General features: G+C 41.7%; 2 protein-coding genes across 3 annotated transcripts; both read left to right on the plus strand.

Moving 5' to 3' along the window:
• The first annotated feature begins 560 nt into the window (after positions 1-560).
• Positions 561-11,343, plus strand: dap3 (death associated protein 3). 2 transcript variants are annotated; one of them, XM_072460694.1, is made up of 13 exons: positions 561-622; positions 814-855; positions 940-1,053; positions 4,312-4,413; positions 4,486-4,594; positions 4,676-4,768; positions 4,836-4,966; positions 6,304-6,384; positions 6,504-6,668; positions 9,878-9,937; positions 10,012-10,101; positions 10,901-11,018; positions 11,102-11,343. In XM_072460694.1, the coding sequence occupies exons 2-13, from the start codon at positions 817-819 to the stop codon at positions 11,185-11,187; spliced, it is 1,188 nt and encodes a 395-aa protein (XP_072316795.1). In that variant the 5' UTR covers positions 561-622; positions 814-816; the 3' UTR covers positions 11,188-11,343. The 2 variants fall into 2 exon arrangements, with proteins under 2 accessions (XP_072316795.1, XP_072316794.1); XM_072460693.1 differs by lacking the exon at positions 561-622 and having other exon boundaries at positions 737-855.
• An 824-nt stretch (positions 11,344-12,167) lies between these two features.
• Positions 12,168-21,063, plus strand: gba1 (glucosylceramidase beta 1). Its single transcript, XM_072460295.1, has 12 exons — positions 12,168-12,315; positions 12,458-12,526; positions 12,953-13,144; positions 13,216-13,362; positions 14,123-14,256; positions 15,827-15,999; positions 16,087-16,176; positions 16,484-16,631; positions 17,368-17,592; positions 18,760-18,923; positions 19,000-19,116; positions 20,832-21,063. The coding sequence occupies exons 2-12, from the start codon at positions 12,463-12,465 to the stop codon at positions 20,935-20,937; spliced, it is 1,560 nt and encodes a 519-aa protein (XP_072316396.1). The 5' UTR covers positions 12,168-12,315; positions 12,458-12,462; the 3' UTR covers positions 20,938-21,063.
• The last annotated feature ends 111 nt before the right edge of the window (positions 21,064-21,174 follow it).

Raw genomic sequence — 21,174 nt, forward strand, 5'->3', positions numbered from 1 at the left:
GGGACAGACCATGGGACAGACCGGACAGACCACACGGGGGACAGACCATGGGACAGACCGGACAGAGCACACGGGGGACAGACCACACGGGGGACAGACCATGGGACAGACCGGACAGAGCACACGGGGGACAGACCACACGGGGGACAGACCATGGGAGAGAGCACACGGGGGACAGACCATGGGACAGTGCACACGGGGGACAGACCATGGGACAGACCGGACAGAGCACTCAGGGGACAGACCATGGGACAGACCGGACGGAGCACACGGGGACAGACCATGGGACAGTGCACACGGGGGACAGACCGGACAGAGCACACAGGGGACAGACCGGACAGAGCACACGGGGGACAGACCGGACAGAGCACACAGGGGACAGACCGGACAGGGTCGACCCCAAAGTCACGTCCCATTTTTCTCCAGTCGCCTCTGAATCCGGCATCATGATTGGTTCATGAGTTTTGTTCTCGTGACATCACATCCGGCTCCGCGCTGCACGCTCCGCGCTGTCTCTTCTGCTGATGCGGGGATTTGACACAATAATTCCAGATTCTGAGCTTCTTCTTTACACTTCAGCCCATGACACTTGGCCGGCTGTAGCTCCCGGTGAGACCTTCAGGTAAATATGATTAGCTTCTTCTTTTGGCCCCGACGCGCTCTTTTCGCACGCATGCTAACGCTTAGCTAATTGTACAAGGTTACAGCATGGGTTACAGGAGGAGGCATTATGACAACAGCTATTCTGACACTGCTATATTCTCTGCTTAAGTGTGCCGTGCATCAAACCAACACTGTGTTAAACCTTTGCAGACAATGGCGCTCCAAAGGCTGTCATCACGCGTGCGACAGACGGTAAGAAGCCTCCCGTACGTGTTCGGTTGCGTCTGCGTCTCTTTCCCACTGTTGTTTTCTCTAAAAGTCTGTAAATGTTTGCAGATTAGCCATGCAAGGTCGCTGCACGCCTCTGTTTACAGCCAGCAGCAGGAGGCTCTGGCCGATCACTCTTATCCAGAGCAATTCTCCATCTTCAGAAGCCCAGAGCATGATCCAGTAAGCACAAGTTCTGACTACATGTTTTCTATTTGACAGTTTGTTCTTTTGTTCTTTTTTTGAGTAAAGTCTGAAAGTAATGATGCTCTGATACAGCTCTGAACACGACCACAACATGACCAAAGGGCCAAACAACAGGCTATCTCCAACTTTAATAAATGTTTGAGGATATTAGCCTCTGGGTCAAACTGTCTTGTCAAATAACACAATTTGAAGCGCAGTATATTGTTGTTTCAGAAAATATTACGATAAATAATCTTATTGGAAGTACTGTGCCACGGACGCAGTAAGCCTAAAGCAGGAGGATTAAACGTGTTGTTAAATGTACAATATTGTTTATATCGGCCCCCTGTATTCATGTGCAATTACTGTCGTACTCACATGCAATAATGTCACATTCATGTGCATATAACTGATGAAAATAGAGTGTTTATTTTACCATTATTATTAGTATTATCTTGTCTTACGCTAGCTGTTTTTATGTTATTTAATTTTATCTCTATTTTTCCCCTCCATTCCTTATTAGGAAATGAGAGGTTTTGTCTATAGGAGTTTTTATAAGAGTTTTGTTTATAAGAGTTTTGTTTATAAGAGTTCTTCTATTAAGTGTTTTTTTTTTTTAAACTTCCTATAAGTTATCTGTCCTTTTCCTCTGTATCTACCTGCGTTGCAACAATGAAATTTCCCCATGTGTGGACAATAAAGGAATATCTTATCCTACAGCTCAAATCACATTACACCAAAATAACAAAAAAAGCACAATTTGTACACAAGACAATTCAAACAGCATCACACAACTGGAAAATGCATTAAAATCACATGACAAAACAGTTTAAGACATGAAAGATAAGATAAGATAAGATATTCCTTTATTGTCCCACATGGGGAAATTTCATTGGTGCAACGCAGGTAGATACAGAGATAGATCCAGAAGAACAGATCACTTATAGGAAGTCTGAAAAACACTTTCAGTAGAAGATCTCCTATAAATAAACAAAAACTCCCATAGACAAATAAATAAATAAATACCATTGCATGTGATCCCGACAGTAATTGCACATGAATATGTGTCACGACAGCACATAGATTGCACATGGATTTCACAGTAATTGCACATGAATTGCACATGAATTTCACAGTAATTGCACATATGACAGAATTGCACATCAGTATTAGGTTAGGTCAGTATTGCGCCGGGATAACGTGACGATCTCCGGGTAAGACGACTGTTCTCCGCAGTTTCATGAGTTCCTCCTTTGTGGAAACGCGGGGCGGGGCCGGAGCCGGGGGGCGGGGCCGGAGCCGGGGGGCGGGGCCGGAGCCGGGGGGCGGGGCCGGAGCCGGGGGGCTCAGAGCCAAGACACATCGCAACGACACGACGAAAACACTCAATCCAGCCGAATAAAGTCAAAACACGTTAATTTAAAGCGATTCCAGTGCGTGTCCCGATCGTTCGTGAAGTTCCTCTTTCATATAAACGTGTATATAAACGTGTACCGACGACACGCCGTACTTTAGCGCGGCCGGAGGGCGCGGGGGGGGGGGCAGGTGGGCTCGCTCGGAGCTAGCTCACGTCACAACAACACAACGAACGCAACGAAAAACGCTCAAATCCAGCCGAAAAAAGTCAAAAACAGTTGAATTAAAAAACTATTCCAGCGCGTGTCCCTATCGTACAGTAAAATAGAAAAAAATATACTAACTATATTTACAAAATATAGGAGATAAAGCACAATAAGTGTGAGAAAGAAGAGAGAGCGTTTACACCGGGCTGCCAGCTGTACCAGCGCCTTATGACGTATCAAGGGAAGAGGGCAAATTAAATATTTTCATATGCACAGCTAAACAAAACAGTTTTTAGCTTAGATTTGAACATTGTCAGAGTAGAATCTGTCTCACATCTTCAGGAAGACTCTAGCACCAGCAGGAGGCCGCTCCATGTTTAGTCCTGACTCTGGGCACCAGCAGGAGGCCGGTCCATGTTTAGTCCTGACTCTGGTACCAGCAGGAGGCCGGTCCATGTTTAGTCCTGACTCTGGCACCAGCAGGAGGCCGGTCCATGTTTAGTCCTGACTCTGGCACCAGCAGGAGGCCGGTCCATGTTTAGTCCTGACTCTGGCACCAGCAGGAGGCCGGTCCATGTTTAGTCCTGACTCTGGCACCAGCAGGAGGCCGGTCCATGTTTAGTCCTGACTCTGGCACCAGCAGGAGGCCGGTCCATGTTTAGTCCTGACTCTGGCACCAGCAGGAGGCCGGTCCATGTTTAGTCCTGACTCTGGCACCAGCTGGAGGCCGGTCCATGTTTAGTCCTGACTCTGGCACCAGCAGGAGGCCGGTCCATGTTTAGTCCTGACTCTGGCACCAGCAGGAGGCCGGTCCATGTTTAGTCCTGACTCTGGCACCAGCAGGAGGCCGGTCCATGTTTAGTCCTGACTCTGGCACCAGCAGGAGGCCGGTCCATGTTTAGTCCTGACTCTGGCACCAGCAGGAGGCCGGTCCATGTTTAGTCCTGACTCTGGCACCAGCAGGAGGCCGGTCCATGTTTAGTCCTGACTCTGGGCACCAGCTGGAGGCCGGTCCATGTTTAGTCCTGACTCTGGGCACCAGCTGGAGGCCGGTCCATGTTTAGTCCTGACTCTGGGCACCAGCAGGAGGCCGGTCCATGTTTAGTCCTGACTCTGGGCACCAGCAGGAGGCCAGTCCATGTTTAGTCCTGACTCTGGGCACCAGCAGGAGGCCAGTCCATGTTTAGTCCTGACTCTGGGCACCAGCAGGAGGCCGTCCATGTTTAGTCCTGACTCTGGGCACCAGCAGGAGGCCAGTCCATGTTTAGTCCTGACTCTGGCACCAGCAGGAGGCCGTCCATGTTTAGTCCTGACTCTGGGCACCAGCAGGAGGCCAGTCCATGTTTAGTCCTGACTCTGGCACCAGCAGGAGGCCGTCCATGTTTAGTCCTTACTCTGGCACCAGCAGGAGGCCGGTCCCTGAGGTCCTCAGAGTTACGGTTCATATGGCACTAACATGTCAGAGATGTAGTTTGGCCATGGAGAGACACAAGCAGAGCTGCTTTAAAGTATTCTCTGAGCCACAGGGAGACAAAACTCTCCAGTATTACAAAGAAAATGTTCACATGATAAATATTGAGCCCCAAAGTTCATAGTTCCATCCATCATTTACTGAACGCTGTAGGAGTACGGCGCTGACCCCATTGACGTGAGTTGGTTTTGTGTGTTTTATTCTGTTTTCTGTGTTGTCCAGGCCTGCCAGACAGAAAACCACGCTGGACAGTTTTACACAGTTCCTGCTGCGCACATGCGCACTCTCTTTCCCCACGGACTGCCGCCTCGATACCAGCTGCAGGTTGGTTTCTGACGGCCCAGCTCCATCAGCTCGCTTTGATGGATTTAATTAAAGTATCTATTATATTCCCAGATAAAGACGTTTAATGAAGCCTGTGTCATGATAAGACCACCAGCCCTCGAAGTCATCTCCTGTCTTAAACAAACGGACTACAACAAGCCTGCGCAGAGATATGTATTTTGTATCCTTTTTTTTAATACGCAAGTTTGTGCTCCGGCTCCACGTGTTCGATTGTGAATGTTTAGCTTAACGGTGCGTTCAGACGGGACAAACGGCAGCGGAAAGACCATGTCCCTGTGTCACGCGCTTCACTTCTGTTACACGCAGGGTTGGCTCGTTCTGCACGTTCCCGACGGTGAGGCTCGCTTCTCTTTCAGTTTGATTGTGGCGCAGCCCGTTTATGTTTGCTGCTGTTTTCGTAGCGCACCGTTGGGTCAAAAACTGCAAGGAGCTGCTCCAGTCGTCCTTCAATCCCGCTCGTTTTGACCAGCCGCTGCAAGCCACCGAATGGTTACGCAACTTCAAAATCACCAACGAGCCGTTCATGACAAAGGTATCTTCTTTTTCTCCTCTTTCTTTTACCTATTATAATAATAATAATAATAATAATAATAATAATAATAATAATAATAATAATAATAATAATAATAATAATAACTTTTATTTATATAGCGCTTTTCAGTGACCCAAAGACGCTGAACATAATAAAAAAAAGGGGGGGTATTTACAGACAGGGGGGGACAACACGTACAATACACATTAATATACAGATAAAATGAACAAGACAGAAGAAGTAGAGAGAAAAAAGATGGGGATGTAACAGGAGAGTAGGCAATGGGGTAGAGGAGGCTAGGGGTAGGGGAGGTCATAGGCTTGGGTGAAGAGGTATGTTTTTTATCTTTTACATTTCTTGTCAAAAGAGTTTGTATGCACTTTTTTTATATGGCTGAGTACCGTATTTTCCAGACTATAAGTTGCACTCGAGTATAAGTCGCACCAGCCATAAAAAAATGCATTATAGAGAAGAAAAAAACTGGAGTATGAAATGCGGTTGCAAGTGTGAAAATAACAAATAATATCACATAAGTCGCTCCGGAGTATAAGTATAAGTATAAATATAAGTATAAGTCGCACCCCGGCCAAAACTATGAAAAAAGGTGTAACTTATAGTTCCGAAAACAAAACAAACAAAAACAAGCTTGTTCAGGGTCAATACTAATCGATGCTACAACTATATACCGGTGTGTATATATATTAGAAATAGAGGGTACATAAAGATTACATGGTAACGCGCAAGAAACTACAAATATTATGTGTTGAAATTACCTTTTAAATGTCTTTAATTATCATTGTAGTGTCAAAATTGGTGTCTCGTTGTCCTTCTTTTAAGTATCAAAATTAAGTTTTAAATTTGACACCACCGGAGGCAAACAAATTAAAACAAGATGACTTACAAGAGATGAAATTATGTTTAAAATCTCTCTCTGAAACGTCATTAACCGCTACTTTTTAATAACACTTTCAAGTATCAAGTTTTAAATATGTTTTTGGGGCATGAGTTACCACATACTGTAGCCGCTGAGCCTCCGTTATGCCTTTATAAACTCTTTTACTATTAAAAGTCCATAGGAGGCTATAGAATCTGTCAAAGCCCGTTTAGAATAAAAACTGTTTGACCCTGAGCATCGGACGTCATTAATGCAACAGGATGTGAAACGCACGAGTCACAGAAAGTAAATTATATATTATTATAATGTACTTTTCTGAAACAAAGAAGCAGCAGCAGTCGCATTCTATTCTGAAGTCTAAATGAATGGAAAATGTTACTGCTTTTCACTGTTGACACTGCTGAGCTCCATTTAAAGACTCTTTAAACGGTTGTTTTCTCAGATAAAGACAAAACATCGCTACGTGTGGACGAAGAGAGAGTTCACTGAAGAAGGGAGTTCGCTCGGAGAACTCGTGGATCAGGTGTGCTTTGGTTTCCCTCTATGATTATCACGTCATTGGGCGTTTTCACACTTGTTCCGTGGGATTAACCGGCGTTGCTCATTCTTCTCCTCCTTCCTCCTCCATCTTCTTCTTCGCAGGGCATCTCCCGCGTGAAGAGCAGCAGCGATGTCGTGGGCGCCGTCATGAAGGAGCTGAAGTCACAGAGCGGCGGGTCCGAGTCGCCCTTCCGTCTGGCCGTGGCCGTGGACGGCGTCAACGCTCTTTGGGGAAAGTCCACCATCAAAAAGGAAGACAAAAGCGCGGTGAGATTCGCCCGGACAAAGGCTGGGTTTTGCTTAAATGTTCTGGGTTTAGCTTAAATGTTCTGGGTTTAGCTTAGATGTTCTGGGTTTAGCTTAGATGTTCTGGGTTTAGCTTAAATGTTCTGGGTTTAGCTTAAATGTTCTGGGTTTAGCTTAAATGTTCTGGGTTTAGCTTAAATGTTCTGGGTTTAGCTTAGATGTTCTGGGTTTAGCTTAGATGTTCTGGGTTTAGCTTAAATGTTCTGGGTTTAGCTTAAATGTTCTGGGTTTAGCTTAGATGTTCTGGGTTTAGCTTAGATGTTCTGGGTTTAGCTTAGATGTTCTGGGTTTAGCTTAAATGTTCTGGGTTTAGCTTAGATGTTCTGGGTTTAGCTTAGATGTTCTGGGTTTAGCTTAGATGTTCTGGGTTTAGCTTAAATGCTCTGGGTTTAGCTTAAATGTTCTGGGTTTAGCTTAGATGTTCTGGGTTTAGCTTAGATGTTCTGGGTTTAGCTTAGATATTCTGGGTTTAGCTTAGATATTCTGGGTTTAGCTTAGATATTCTGGGTTTAGCTTAGATGCTCTGGGTTTAGCTTAGATGCTCTGGGTTTTGCTTAAATGCTCTGGGTTTAGCTTAAATGTTCTGGGTTTAGCTTAAATGTTCTGGGTTTAGCTTAGATGTTCTGGGTTTAGCTTAGATGTTCTGGGTTTAGCTTAAATGTTCTGGGTTTAGCTTAAATGTTCTGGGTTTAGCTTAGATGTTCTGGGTTTAGCTTAGATGTTCTGGGTTTAGCTTAGATGTTCTGGGTTTAGCTTAAATGTTCTGGGTTTAGCTTAGATGTTCTGGGTTTAGCTTAGATGTTCTGGGTTTAGCTTAAATGCTCTGGGTTTAGCTTAAATGCTCTGGGTTTAGCTTAAATGTTCTGGGTTTAGCTTAGATGTTCTGGGTTTAGCTTAGATGTTCTGGGTTTAGCTTAGATATTCTGGGTTTAGCTTAGATATTCTGGGTTTAGCTTAGATATTCTGGGTTTAGCTTAGATGCTCTGGGTTTAGCTTAGATGCTCTGGGTTTAGCTTAGATGCTCTGGGTTTAGCTTAGATGCTCTGGGTTTTGCTTAAATGCTCTGGGTTTAGCTTAAATGTTCTGGGTTTAGCTTAAATGTTCTGGGTTTAGCTTAAATGCTCTGGGTTTTGCTTAAATGCTCTGGGTTTAGCTTAAATGTTCTGGGTTTAGCTTAGATGCTCTGGGTTTAGCTTAGATGCTCTGGGTTTAGCTTAGATGCTCTGGGTTTAGCTTAGATGCTCTGGGTTTAGCTTAAATGTTCTGGGTTTAGCTTAAATGCTCTGGGTTTAGCTTGAATGCTCTGGGTTTTGCTTGAATGCTCTGGGTTTTGCTTAGATGCTCTGGGTTTAGCTTAGATGCTCTGGGTTTAGCTTAGATGCTCTGGGTTTAGCTTAGATGCTCTGGGTTTAGCTTAGATGCACTGGGTTTAGCTTAAATGCTCTGGGTTTAGCTTAGATGCTCTGGGTTTAGCTTAAATGTTCTGGGTTTAGCTTAAATGTTCTGGGTTTAGCTTAAATGTTCTGGGTTTAGCTTAAATGTTCTGGGTTTAGCTTAAATGCTCTGGGTTTAGCTTAAATGCTCTGGGTTTAGCTTGAATGCTCTGGGTTTAACTTGAATGCTCTGGGTTTAACTTGAATGCTCTGGGTTTAACTTGAATGCTCTGGGTTTTGCTTAGATGCTCTGGGTTTAGCTTAGATGCTCTGGGTTTAGCTTAGATGCACTGGGTTTAGCTTAGATGTTCTGGGTTTAGCTTAAATGCTCTGGGTTTAACTTGAATGCTCTGGGTTTAGCTTAAATGCTCTGGGTTTAGCTTAGATGCTCTGGGTTTAACTTGAATGCTCTGGGTTTAACTTGAATGCTCTGGGTTTAGCTTAGATGCTCTGGGTTTAGCTTAGATGCTCTGGGTTTAGCTTAGATGCTCTGGGTTTAGCTTAGATGCTCTGGGTTTAGCTTAAATGTTCTGGGTTTAGCTTAAATGCTCTGGGTTTAGCTTAGATGCTCTGGGTTTAGCTTAAATGCTCTGGGTTTAGCTTGAATGCTCTGGGTTTTGCTTAGATGCTCTGGGTTTAGCTTAGATGCTCTGGGTTTAGCTTAGATGCACTGGGTTTAGCTTAGATGTTCTGGGTTTAGCTTAAATGCTCTGGGTTTAACTTAAATGCTCTGGGTTTAGCTTAGATGCTCTGGGTTTTGCTTAAATGCTCTGGGTTTAGCTTAAATGCTCTGGGTTTAGCTTAGATGCTCTGGGTTTAGCTTAAATGCTCTGGGTTTAGCTTGAATGCTCTGGGTTTTGCTTAGATGCTCTGGGTTTAGCTTAGATGCTCTGGGTTTAGCTTAGATGTTCTGGGTTTAGCTTAGATGCTCTGGGTTTAGCTTAAATGCTCTGGGTTTAGCTTAAATGCTCTGGGTTTAACTTGAATGCTCTGGGTTTAGCTTAAATGCTCTGGGTTTAGCTTAGATGCTCTGGGTTTAGCTTAGATGCACTGGGTTTAGCTTAGATGTTCTGGGTTTAGCTTAAATGCTCTGGGTTTAACTTAAATGCTCTGGGTTTAGCTTAGATGCTCTGGGTTTTGCTTAAATGCTCTGGGTTTAGCTTAAATGCTCTGGGTTTAGCTTAGATGCTCTGGGTTTAGCTTAAATGCTCTGGGTTTAGCTTGAATGCTCTGGGTTTTGCTTAGATGCTCTGGGTTTAGCTTAGATGCTCTGGGTTTAGCTTAGATGTTCTGGGTTTAGCTTAGATGCTCTGGGTTTAGCTTAAATGCTCTGGGTTTAGCTTAAATGCTCTGGGTTTAACTTGAATGCTCTGGGTTTAGCTTAAATGCTCTGGGTTTAGCTTAGATGCTCTGGGTTTAGCTTAAATGCTCTGGGTTTAGCTTGAATGCTCTGGGTTTAGCTTAAATGCTCTGGGTTTAGCTTAGATGCTCTGGGTTTTGCTTAAATGCTCTGGGTTTAGCTTAAATGCTCTGGGTTTAGCTTAGATGCTCTGGGTTTTGCTTAAATGCTCTGGGTTTAGCTTAGATGCTCTGGGTTTAGCTTAAATGCTCTGGGTTTAGCTTAAATGTTCTGGGTTTAGCTTAAATGCTCTGGGTTTAACTTGAATGCTCTGGGTTTAACTTGAATGCTCTGGGTTTAACTTGAATGCTCTGTCTGAAACGTGCCGTGTTTCTCAGGTGGATCCGGACGAGCTCACACTGATTCATAATGCAAGGAAACTGATGAGGAATGACTGGGTGAGTGAGTCGTACAAGCGTTCTTTATATTTAGTCATTATACAAACTCTATAACAAATTTAATCTGTTTTCAGACCGGAGGAGCCGTCATCGCCACGCTGTCTCAGACCGGATCGCTCTACACGTCCAAGTTGTCCTACAGGCCTCAAGAGCTGCTGGGACAGGTCCACGTCAATTACATTTGTATTTCATTCAGGGATCCTTCTTTATTTGTCTATTTCCAGTCGATCGCGTTCCTCTTGTATCAAACGTCCGCCTCAAATCGGAGCATCTTAACGATTATTCAAATGACCATCAACTTAATGTAATGATCGAAGAGTCGTTAGCTTGTCTGCAGACTCGGTTATGCGAGGATGGATTCCAGAGAAGAGGTTTTATGAGCCGGAAGCAGTGATTGCATCAAAAAGAGTGTAAAAGTTTTGTGTTCTGAAGAAATAACAGTTTTGCCTGCGAGTATTCTTCACTTTATTGATATAGCACATAGTAGAAATTGAAAATGCTGCACACGAAACATTAAAAACACTTGCTCTGCCCATGCTCCTAACCATAATGATGAAACGATAGATACAATACAACAAAATAAAATAAAAAAAAAAGGTAAATAAATACACTATAAATACAACACAGAGTTGCATCGCTTCAGCTTTATCTTTTAGCCAAATTTAGTACTAAAAAACAAAACAAATCCAACCAGCCAATCAATTAATTGAAAGAACAATTGCTGGACTAATCGATTGTCACATTAAGTGTTGTTCATTGACCCAGACGCAGCACAGCGCACGTCCTGTTGACCGTTTTATCAGCCCGATCGCCATTATCCATCTGTCTCCTGTCAGGTCAAAACATCTGCATTTGGAATCTTAAACCACAGACTTTCAGCCTTTCCTCCACTGGATTTTTCAATATTTGGCTCCACGTTTGTCACGAACTCGACCCTTTTTAACCGTTTTTGTTCCCAAACAGAGAGGATTCGACTGCATGGATCCCTTCATCCCCGTGTCCGTGTCCAACTACAGCGAGAAAGAGTTCGAGAGCTGTTACCTCTACTACGTCGACCGCCACTGGCTGCAACATCCACAAAGTAATTGCGTTTTGTGCGTATCGGGGATTGTTACACAACGGAAAGTCTTAATTTGCTCTTGTGTTTTTGTGTTTGTTCGACAGGTCAAACGGAGGAAGGGAAAAAAGAGCTTGTCTTTTTGAGCAACAGAAATCCATGGATGTTGGACAAAGTCTGTGCCTTTTTATAATGTCAATAGAGTAACTTCACAGTGGAAATCGACAGTTGTAAACAAACTATTTCATCTTTTGAACTGTCCAAAGTCCTCAAACGTCCACGTGCTGTATATTACATACTGTAAAGTTGCCTTTGTAAATAAATGTGTGCGCTTCTTTCATATTTAAAATTGTTTGTTTTATTTTCCTTAATTCAAATGAGACACTGCAGGTGAATATGAAAAAAACTTACATTTAGAGATAATTTACTTAACATGATGAAAACAACATATATTTTTTTGTTTTTGTTATAGTGAAACAGTAATTTTGTGTGTAAAAATTGCACATATTTGGGAAATCTGAATTTTTTTTTTGTTGTTGATTTTGGTTGATATAGAAACCAAACAAATGTAAAGGAATTTGGTGTAAATATGTGCCTGATGGAGTGAAAACTTTAATGAACGAGGCATAGAAAATCTTTTGATGCCCAATGATAGTTCATAAATAAAAAATATAGAAATGAATTCAAAAACAGCAATATATCTGAAAATATTACTTAGTAGAATATCTCCTCCATCTTTAGTGTATTTCCTCTGTAAAAAAAATATTAAATTGTTAAGGATGAGATTTGACAGTTTAGTTGTATTGTCTCGCCTTAAAAGAAATGTATTATTAGCAACTATAACGTGTCATATTTGAAACAATCATTCAATGGACAATACAGTATTCATCATAATATGTTTAATTGTAACATAGTTCTATCATAATAATGTGTTTAATTGTAACACACAGTTCTCTCATAATGTGTTTAATTGTAACACACAGTTCTATCATAATAATGTGTTTAATTGTAACAGTTCTCTCATAATAATAATCTGTTTAATTGTAACATAGTTCTCTCATAATGTGTTTAATTGTAACAAAGTTCTATCATAGATGTTCCCGGGGCTGGAGTTTTAAACAGCACCATCTAGTGGCCGGGTCGTGTCACTGCACTCGTGTTCACGTGACCAGATCACGTGACTGCCCTGAGTTTCAATTGTCAAAACAAACCGCGTGCGCAAAGCAGCTACAAACTTAGCTACAAACTGCTCAAAAACAGCTCTGAAAACACCTTGTTTTTTACTCGGGACATGTCCAAGTCTCTGCCTGACACGGCTCGGGTAAGTGTTTGTCTTTGTCCAGTGCATTTACTGATATAACAATAGAATATGATGGTGTCAGCTGAAGTGAACCAGGATGTGTCCCGCCTGTGAAGCTGGGACTTTAGCACTTTAGCTTCACCACATTTACTTGTTTTAACAGGTAAAATGGTGTCGTCGTTGGCACCTGCTCTTGTAGCTCTGTTCTTCCTCTCCACACATGTCAGAACAGGTAATAACACATGGGTAAAGAAGACTCTGGACTATACTGACTATAAACCTTTTATAACACAGACAATGGCATTACTAACTTTGGCAAGTTACTCCAAACTTTATTTAGTTTAAAATATATTTACAAAATCTAAATATACAATCGAATAAAGTTTTGACTACTAAATATAATCACAGCCCTAACTGAGTCTTTCCTGACCTAAGATCTGATTTGGGATTTGAAATTAATGTAATTTTAAGGATTAATCATTAAATAATGCACAATTTGTGTTTATATTAAATAGACCTAAAAACATAAATTCAATCTGGAGGAGCGGTGCAAGAACCACAATTGATAATATAGTCGATATTAAGTTTTTTTCTACAGACTTAAACACATACAATGTGTTAAATGTGTCTTCATGTGACTTTTTGTCTTCCCCTGGAGAAAGCACCAAATGTGTTGCCAAGGACTTTGGCCATGGCTCTGTGGTGTGCGTGTGCAATGCCACGTATTGTGATGACATGATGGTAGGAGCCCTTCCTCCGGTGGGAAAGTACTCCTCGTACCTGAGTAACATGGCGGGCAGTAGATTTGAGCCGGGACAAGGAGCGTTTTGGACAAACAGCACAGGGTCACGTAAGGTCACTCATGTTTATAGTCTCTGTGTTTGAGCGTCACACAAACACTAAATGTTGTGTCTCCTCCAGGAGTCAGAATAACCATCAGCCGCAGTCAAAAGTACCAGAAGATCATGGGATTTGGAGGAGCCATGACTGACGCTGCAGCCATCAACATCATGTCACTGTCGTCTGCTGCTCAGGACCAGCTCCTGAGGCAGTATTTCTCCTCTCGAGGTTAAACATTGTCAAGCACAAGTATATTATTCTGATCAGCTCAACACGTTATAACGTAATAACTGTTGTTATAACAATCAGGACTAAAACCTTGATGATCGTCAATAGTTTAAAACATGCAAAAAATCATAACACTTGAATAACACATCAGAAACTTGTAAACAAAGTGTGATCCATGCAAAAAGAAGTATAAAACTCCTGTGTATGTGTATATATATATCAATATAAAATTATATATTTGAAGGCTAATTGTAAGAATGTTATAAGATATGAGCTGTATACATGCTTTATTATACCAATGGCAATTTATTAGAATCTGAACATGAATTATTTCACTTTTGTTTTCTATTGCAGGTGTCATTAAACATCCAATTTATTGTAAAATTGCAATGATAATTTAATTATAACACAAACAAATCTGTCCTCTTGACATCAGCGAAAACAAATAGTCGCAGTGTTTTGCTGTTGGTTTTTTTCTTTTCATTTTGATCCATCGCAATTTTGCATTTACGTTTTTGTTTCTTTTTAATAAATCAATGTCGATTTTTTTACAAACATAAAAAAGACAGACTTTCAGTCCTATTTACCACAAAAAGTCAAATTACTTCCTTTTTCTGTGGATTAAACGCCTGGTGCCGATCTTTAACAACAGTTTCCTCTTGTCCTGATCAAAATTGGACACGTTCTTCAGCTTAAACAAGTCGTGTATTTGTCCGTTTACACTGTCGCTGGTCTGTTTATTATTGTTGTTGTTGCTCAGGTATCGGCTACACTGTGGTGCGTGTTCCTGTGGCCAGCTGTGATTTCTCCACGCGCTTGTACACATACGCCGACACGCCCAACGACTATCGCCTCGACCGCTTCAGCCTCGCCCCAGAAGACACGCAGCGAAAGGTCTGCGCCGTTTCTTACACGCACGCATGCACGCATACACGCACGCTTACACGCTTACACGCTTACACGCTTACACGCTTACACGCTTACACGCTTACACGCTTACACGCTTACACGCTTACACACTTACACACTTACACACTTACACACTTACACACTTACACACTTACACATTTACACACTTACACACTTACACACTTACACACTTATACATTTACACACTTATACATTTACACATTTACACACTTATACATTTACACATTTACACACTTATACATTTACACATTTACACACTTATACATTTACACATTTACACATTTACACACTTATACATTTACACATTTACACACTTACACATTTACACACTTACACATTTACACACTTATACATTTACACACTTATACATTTACACATTTACACACTTATACATTTACACATTTACACACTTATACATTTACACATTTACACACTTATACATTTACACATTTACACATTTACACACTTATACATTTACACATTTACACACTTACACATTTACACACTTACACATTTACACACTTACACATTTACACATTTACACACTTACACATTTACACACTTACACATTTACACACTTACACACTTACACATTTACACACTTATACATTTACACATTTACACACTTATACATTTACACACTTATACATTTACACACTTATACATTTACACATTTACACACTTATACATTTACACATTTACACTTTTACACACTTATACATTTACACATTTACACATTTACACACTTATACATTTACACACTTATACATTTACACGTTTAGGTCATCATTTCAGACGGAGAGGGACAATATTACTCGAAAGGCAACGTTTTTGAAGAAACCATCAAAACCGAAAGGCCACAAACGCTGAACTAGATTATGATGTCATAAATTGGGTTTTTGTTTACTTTCCCCTTTACAATATTAGTTTTTTAGTTGCCCAGTAATCTCAAAGATAATAAACACAACTCTGCCCAAAGCATAAGCACAACAAGCGGCTTAAAATACAATTCAATCCTGCTTTTGTTGGTCTTTAGAAGCGAGGTTTTTGAACGAAATGTGCAAATAATGTGGAATCAGGTTAGCATTTGTTAGAGTTTGGATAACGCAAACTAATCTCCAAGTCAGTAAAAGTCATTTCAACAATCGTTCCTCTGAGATGACGATGACCACTCTTTGCCTCGATAGAAAAAAGATCATTTTATTTAAGTTAATTTTGTCAAGAGAATGAATAAGGATTTGTTTCCACTCGCATTGAATTATCTTGATTTTCAGTTCTAGTTTATTTTGTAGTTATAAGCGGCTTTCAGTGTTCATTTCCTGAACAGAAACAGTATTGACTTTTAATCATTTCCATTTAACAACCACAACAAAAAGTCAAATTTCTCCCTCTGAACCACATACTTTAAATAATCTCTTTAATTTAAAATCTTTGTTCATTAATTGTTCAGTTTCATGTGAATAGACCCAGTGATGTGTTCTCAACAAACCTGGTCAAAACCTCATATTGCATGTTTGTCTTTCCCTCTGGTCAGATCCCTCTCCTGCAGCGAGCCCAGCGCATGTCCCCGGGGCCCCTCGCCCTGCTGGCCAGTGCCTGGAGCGCCCCCGCCTGGATGAAAACCAACGGTGCACTCACTGGAAAAGGCTCTTTGAAAGGAACTCCTGGAGGCAAAGAGCATAAAACCTGGGCACAGTATTACATCCGGTCAGCACGTGCGACTGCCTCGATCAGGGTGTAAAGTAAGACAGCAGGAAGTGATAGTTACATCTGCTTTTCCTTCTCTGCCACCAGTTTTTTTGAAGAATATGCAAAATACAACTTGACTTTCTGGGCGTTGACCACAGGAAACGAGCCCACTGCAGGGAAAATGACAAACTACAGGTATGTGCCAATGCTGTTTGAGTTTGAACTAATAATAAATCAATAATAATGTCTTATAATTGTCCTTTACAGACGCTTTTAACTGCTTTATGAGTCAAATGTCAGATAAAGTTCCGATTTAATTATGAATCTGTCTTTTTCTCACCATACCATATCGTTTTTGTTGTTTAACTTGCAATAAAAGAAGCAAAAAGCGTCACCTGTTGAACCAGTTTACAATAGACTCAAATGACAGTGGTGGGGCGGGGCACGTTGCTGGGGGGAACATGTCACTGTTTCGGGGGTCTCTGCATTTACGCCTTTGCAGTTTCCAGGCCCTGGGGTTCACGCCGGAGGAGCAGAGGGACTGGGTGGCTCTGGACCTGGGCCCTGCGCTTCACGCCTCTCGGTTCAAACACACGCACGTCCTAATCCTGGATGATAATCGACTGCTGCTGCCGCACTGGGCCAAAGTGGTGAGTCGAGGAGGAGCGGGCCAGGGTGAGAATGACCCATAGTTCTGTTCCATGACTTCGTTGCATTTGACCCACTCCTCAATGTTGCCGGGGCGAGGTGTAGGAATGTGCGATGCCACATTTCCGCATTCGATTCCAAATGACTCCGAGGCTGGAATCGACAGTACGGATTCCAGTTCTAAATATAAATACATATATATACACGTAAACATAGGGCATGTCTCATCATTTCCAATTTCTAGAGTGTTTTAATTCATTTTAAACCTTAACTTTTAACATTAAAATGTAAATGTAATGTAATGTAAAATGTATCAAGTTCTACAGTTTGACAAATATTGGCCGTGTCTTTGTACATTTGATGATTTCCAATTGTCCATTTGTAATTTTCTTATATTATTTTTTTTAATCGCAGTATCGTTACTATGAATTAGACCAGCTTTGAGGATTTAATTGCAGAGATATTAACAATAAACCATGAGAAGAGTACAATTCTGCCATAGAACTCTAATTCTACCTTTAATTCTTTACTGTATCATTTGTTTGCCCTAAGTTTTTAACATGATTTACTTCCATTTTCTTCCCGTTCTAGACCCGGTTTAGCTCGGATCGCACGCGTAAAACTAAATATTTTAGACGGTTTGGGTCTGAACGTGTTTGCATCGAGTCCTCACAACTTTACATCATCACTTGAGTAAAAAGCGTGGCGTACAAACATGTCTTTGTGTGGTTCTTTGAGGTGCTGAGCGACATGCACGCCGGCCGGTACATTCACGGTGTGGCGGTTCACTGGTACTTTGACTGCGTGGTCCCGGCCGAGCTGAGCCTGGGGACGACGCACCACCTTTACCCCGAGTATTACCTGTTCGGGACGGAGGCCTGCGCCGGCTGGAGCCCGCTGGACCGAGGGGTGAAGCTCGGCAGCTGGGACAGGGCGGAACAGTACGCACGCGACATTCTGGAGGTGACACATTTACATTTCATTTTTCTCGTTGTGTAAATAATCTAAAATGTTTGTTCTCATTGGGGCTGCACAACACTGTATGCTACAATTGAACTCACAGTTTGAGTTGGCACAATCATCAAATGGCAAAATTATGGAAAGAACAAAAAATAGCTTGACTTTTTATAGCAAGATCTTGTTGTATGTGTAGTTTAGACTTCTACAAACACGTTCTGAAATGCACACGGTTCTTTGTTATTCGTTCATCAGGTCATATTTCAGTCTTGGTCCTGGAGATGTTTTAATGCGTCTTAAAAATCGCAAATCGAATCAAAATATGCAATGTTCTTTATTCCACTTCTAAGATCAAATCAGATCAATTACAGGCTGTTGTAGGTCTAGACTAGTTCTAAACCAGGACTACACAGGATACTTTACTACATAGTCACGCAGCACTTGAAGGCGCTTTAAGAACCACTGAGATCCAAAACAAACCTGTAAATGTCTTCTAGTATTGCACAAATACTGCAAAATTACACTGGCGTTTTATTGAATATTTACTTTGATCAGATCTTTTGCTACTTTTGGATACATTTCTTACATTTAGCTTCAGATTTGGCGTCACAAGTTTGACGTTCTCTTGTGGAACAGGAGATATTGTGGCTCTGTTGTGAACGAGCTGAAACAGGCCATTACACGTCATTCAGGTTTTTTACACTTTAAGGCTGCGTTTGCAAACACATCAAACTGGTACTAAATTTGGATTAGGTTTGTGCCGGTTTTGTCCCAGTTTGGGCCTAGTTTAATTCTAATGTAGACTCCATTTAGTCCTGGATTAGTTCTAGGTTTAGTCTCAATCATTATGTGGCGTGAACACACCCAAACCCATGACCAAACCAGTTCACACTGGTCCTGGTTTGGTCCTGGTTTGGTCCTGGTTTGAGCCCAGTTTAATCCTGTTCCAGTCTTGATTTGGGCCGAGTTCCAAAACTAAACTGGGAGTAAACTCTGAACTAAACTGGACTTGACCAGGACTAGAAAAACAAACAAACCCAAGTCATACATCAAGACTAAAACCAAGTGTCTAGTCCAGGTTTAGATCCAGGTTTGAGTATAAAACGCACTCAACGCAGCCTTAAACACCTTTATTGACCGATAATGGATTAAAAACTGGTGTGTTTGCTACAGGACTTAAACCATTACGTCGTGGGTTGGACTGACTGGAACCTGGCTTTAGACCAAACCGGGGGGCCCAACTGGGTTAAAAACTTTGTCGACAGCCCAGTTATAGTGGACGCGCAGAACGACATCTTCTACAAGCAGCCGAGCTTCTACGCCATGGCCCACTTCAGGTACGGTCTGCGTTTTCACCCGCTCGTTCATCGCAGTCGCTTTAACGCTGGACTTTGTTTCATTCGTGCGACGCAGCTCGTTTTTGTGGAAAGGGTCTCAGAGAGTGGGAGTGTCTGCCAACCTCAAAACAGAGCTGGAGAACACCGCTTTCATCAGACCAGACGGAGCAGTGGTACTCGTCATATTAAACAGGTGAGTGGTGTGGTTCATAGTGATAATGTGTTTATATTCCCTCCTCACATGTGCAGTAATCACCAGGTAGTGTTGTCAAAAAGAATCTAAACTCAGGCTAATTGATACTAAAACTGTTTAGAATCTCAGTCGTGTCCAGTTTGTTTAGACCAACATGGTAAATTATTCAGATTTAGCTACATTATGACCGTTTCATTACTTTTATTCAAGTTTAGAACCCCGATATAAGGACTGTCGCATTTAAAAACATTTTGTGAGATTGTGATGGTGAGGATGTATGAATGGGCAGTAACTATAGTAAGTAGACTATGACCACATGCGTCAATAAAGTTAAAGAAACTATTATTGTTCTTGGTCAAGGAGCCAGGATTATTAGACCAGTAGATCAAATGTATCAATAAAAGCGTGTGTATTATAGGTATTTTTTCCCCATAGTATCAAAATGAGTCAATAATCAATAATGACCCCTTAAAAAACAGTTACAAGTTAAATAAAAAGGTGAATAAATAATATAAATAAATAAATACAAGCATCATCTACACATACACAATGCACTTCTGAATATAAATTGGCCGTTATTTACACTTTTTGCCAGAGACGTGATCTGCTCTGTTCACGCTTGAACCGACAGTCTCAGCTCTTCTCACCAAGAAAACAGAGCTTCAAACCAAGACACACACAAAAAGCTTGTAACCAGGGAAACAGTTGCTGGTACTGGCAATCTTCTGGTATTTAGTCGCACTTCCTTGAAAATTCCTGATAATTTAACTAGGTTTTGACATGGGATACTGCCAGATCAAAAAATCCAGTCCATATCAGTTCTGGCTTGGTTCACACTGACCCAGTTCAGGTAAATTGCCAGGTTTGGTCAAAATTGGGACTCAATTCAAACTGAATCCAAAAATAAACCTGGACTAAACAGTGATTAGAAAAGGATCAACAGAAGTCTACATCAGGACTAAAAAGGGCTCAAGTTAGGACCAAATAACGACAAGTGTGAAGTGACACGCTACGTTCACTATTAGAACTCATTTAGGCTTCAAAATCTTGTTTAGAATAAAAACTGAAGGTTAAACGTGTACCACAGCAGGACTCTGAAGCATTCAATTTGAACTATCAGCCACTCGTCTCTCTCTTCTCAGTCTAATCCCCCTTTTTATCTGTAGACCACGTTTACCACTGAACTAGACTGTAAACATCAGTAGTTTTTTTTTGGATTTCCCGTTTTCATAATCATCAACTTGTATGAACACAAACTGGATTCAATGCCGGCCTCACACTTCAGTTCACGATGTCTTAAAGGTGGTATGGACGATTTTTTTCAGCAATTTTTTTGTATCATATTTCCTCGTGGCGTGGATAAATCATTTGTCCTGCCACGTATCAATCATAAAACGCACCTACCGCTCACCTGCAGCCGCGTCAGGCTCGTCCCCACGTTCCCGCGTGTCTAAGCGCATGGATCTATCATAATATAGTTCCCCCAGTGTACGGGGCAAAATGAAGACGGAGAAAGACAGTTCGAGCTGACGCAGAAGTGGACAGAAATCTACGGGAGACGAGAGATGTGATGCGCTCCGTCGCGCTAATAAACAAACGCACGTGTGTGTTGTATCAGTCCACACGGGGGAGTGCGCATGAGCACTTCCGCCTGAGTTCTCAAATCACCGAAAAATCGTCCATACCGCCTTTAACTCGCTCCTCGTCTCGTTTAGGTCCTCGGCCGAGATGGAGTTCGAGGTTTGGGATCCCGAGCTCGGCTTCTTTACCTCGGCGGCTCCAGCTCGCTCGGTGCTCACGCTCGCCTGGAACACGCACTGAAAATGCAAAACACTTGAAACCTCAAAAAACAAACCCATTAAAAAGAAAACTACTGAATCCAGAGTAATATTAGAGTGACGCAGGGTCGGATCACAAAACACACGGTTATATATCGCTCACCTTCATGATTCTTTTATGCACTGGTGATTCAACAACTGGAGAATCAAATGCAGAGATGTGATGCATTACCTAAATTATTGTTAATTATTAATGTTTGTAATAAAAGATTTACACGGT

Source organism: Eucyclogobius newberryi, unplaced genomic scaffold, assembly GCF_026437365.1.
Source record: "Eucyclogobius newberryi isolate DKJ021-1_F unplaced genomic scaffold, fEucNew1.0.hap1 SCAF_3, whole genome shotgun sequence".
Classification (NCBI taxonomy): domain Eukaryota; kingdom Metazoa; phylum Chordata; class Actinopteri; order Gobiiformes; family Gobiidae; genus Eucyclogobius; species Eucyclogobius newberryi.

What these genes read in the sequence shown, in the direction of transcription:
- gba1 (XM_072460295.1), top strand. Translation starts at nt 12,463, where the DNA reads ATGGTGTCGTCGTTGGCACCTGCTCTTGTAGCTCTGTTCTTCCTCTCC. An exon ending in GCAGTATTTCTCCTCTCGAG is followed by an intron (nt 13,363 to 14,122) that starts GTTAAACATTGT and finishes GTTGTTGCTCAG; the next exon opens with GTATCGGCTACACTGTGGTG. An exon ending in TGGGCACAGTATTACATCCG is followed by an intron (nt 16,000 to 16,086) that starts GTCAGCACGTGC and finishes CTCTGCCACCAG; the next exon opens with TTTTTTTGAAGAATATGCAA.
- dap3 (XM_072460694.1), top strand. Translation starts at nt 817, where the DNA reads ATGGCGCTCCAAAGGCTGTCATCACGCGTGCGACAGACG. An exon ending in AACTGATGAGGAATGACTGG is followed by an intron (nt 9,938 to 10,011) that starts GTGAGTGAGTCG and finishes ATCTGTTTTCAG; the next exon opens with ACCGGAGGAGCCGTCATCGC. An exon ending in CTGGCTGCAACATCCACAAA is followed by an intron (nt 11,019 to 11,101) that starts GTAATTGCGTTT and finishes TTTGTTCGACAG; the next exon opens with GTCAAACGGAGGAAGGGAAA.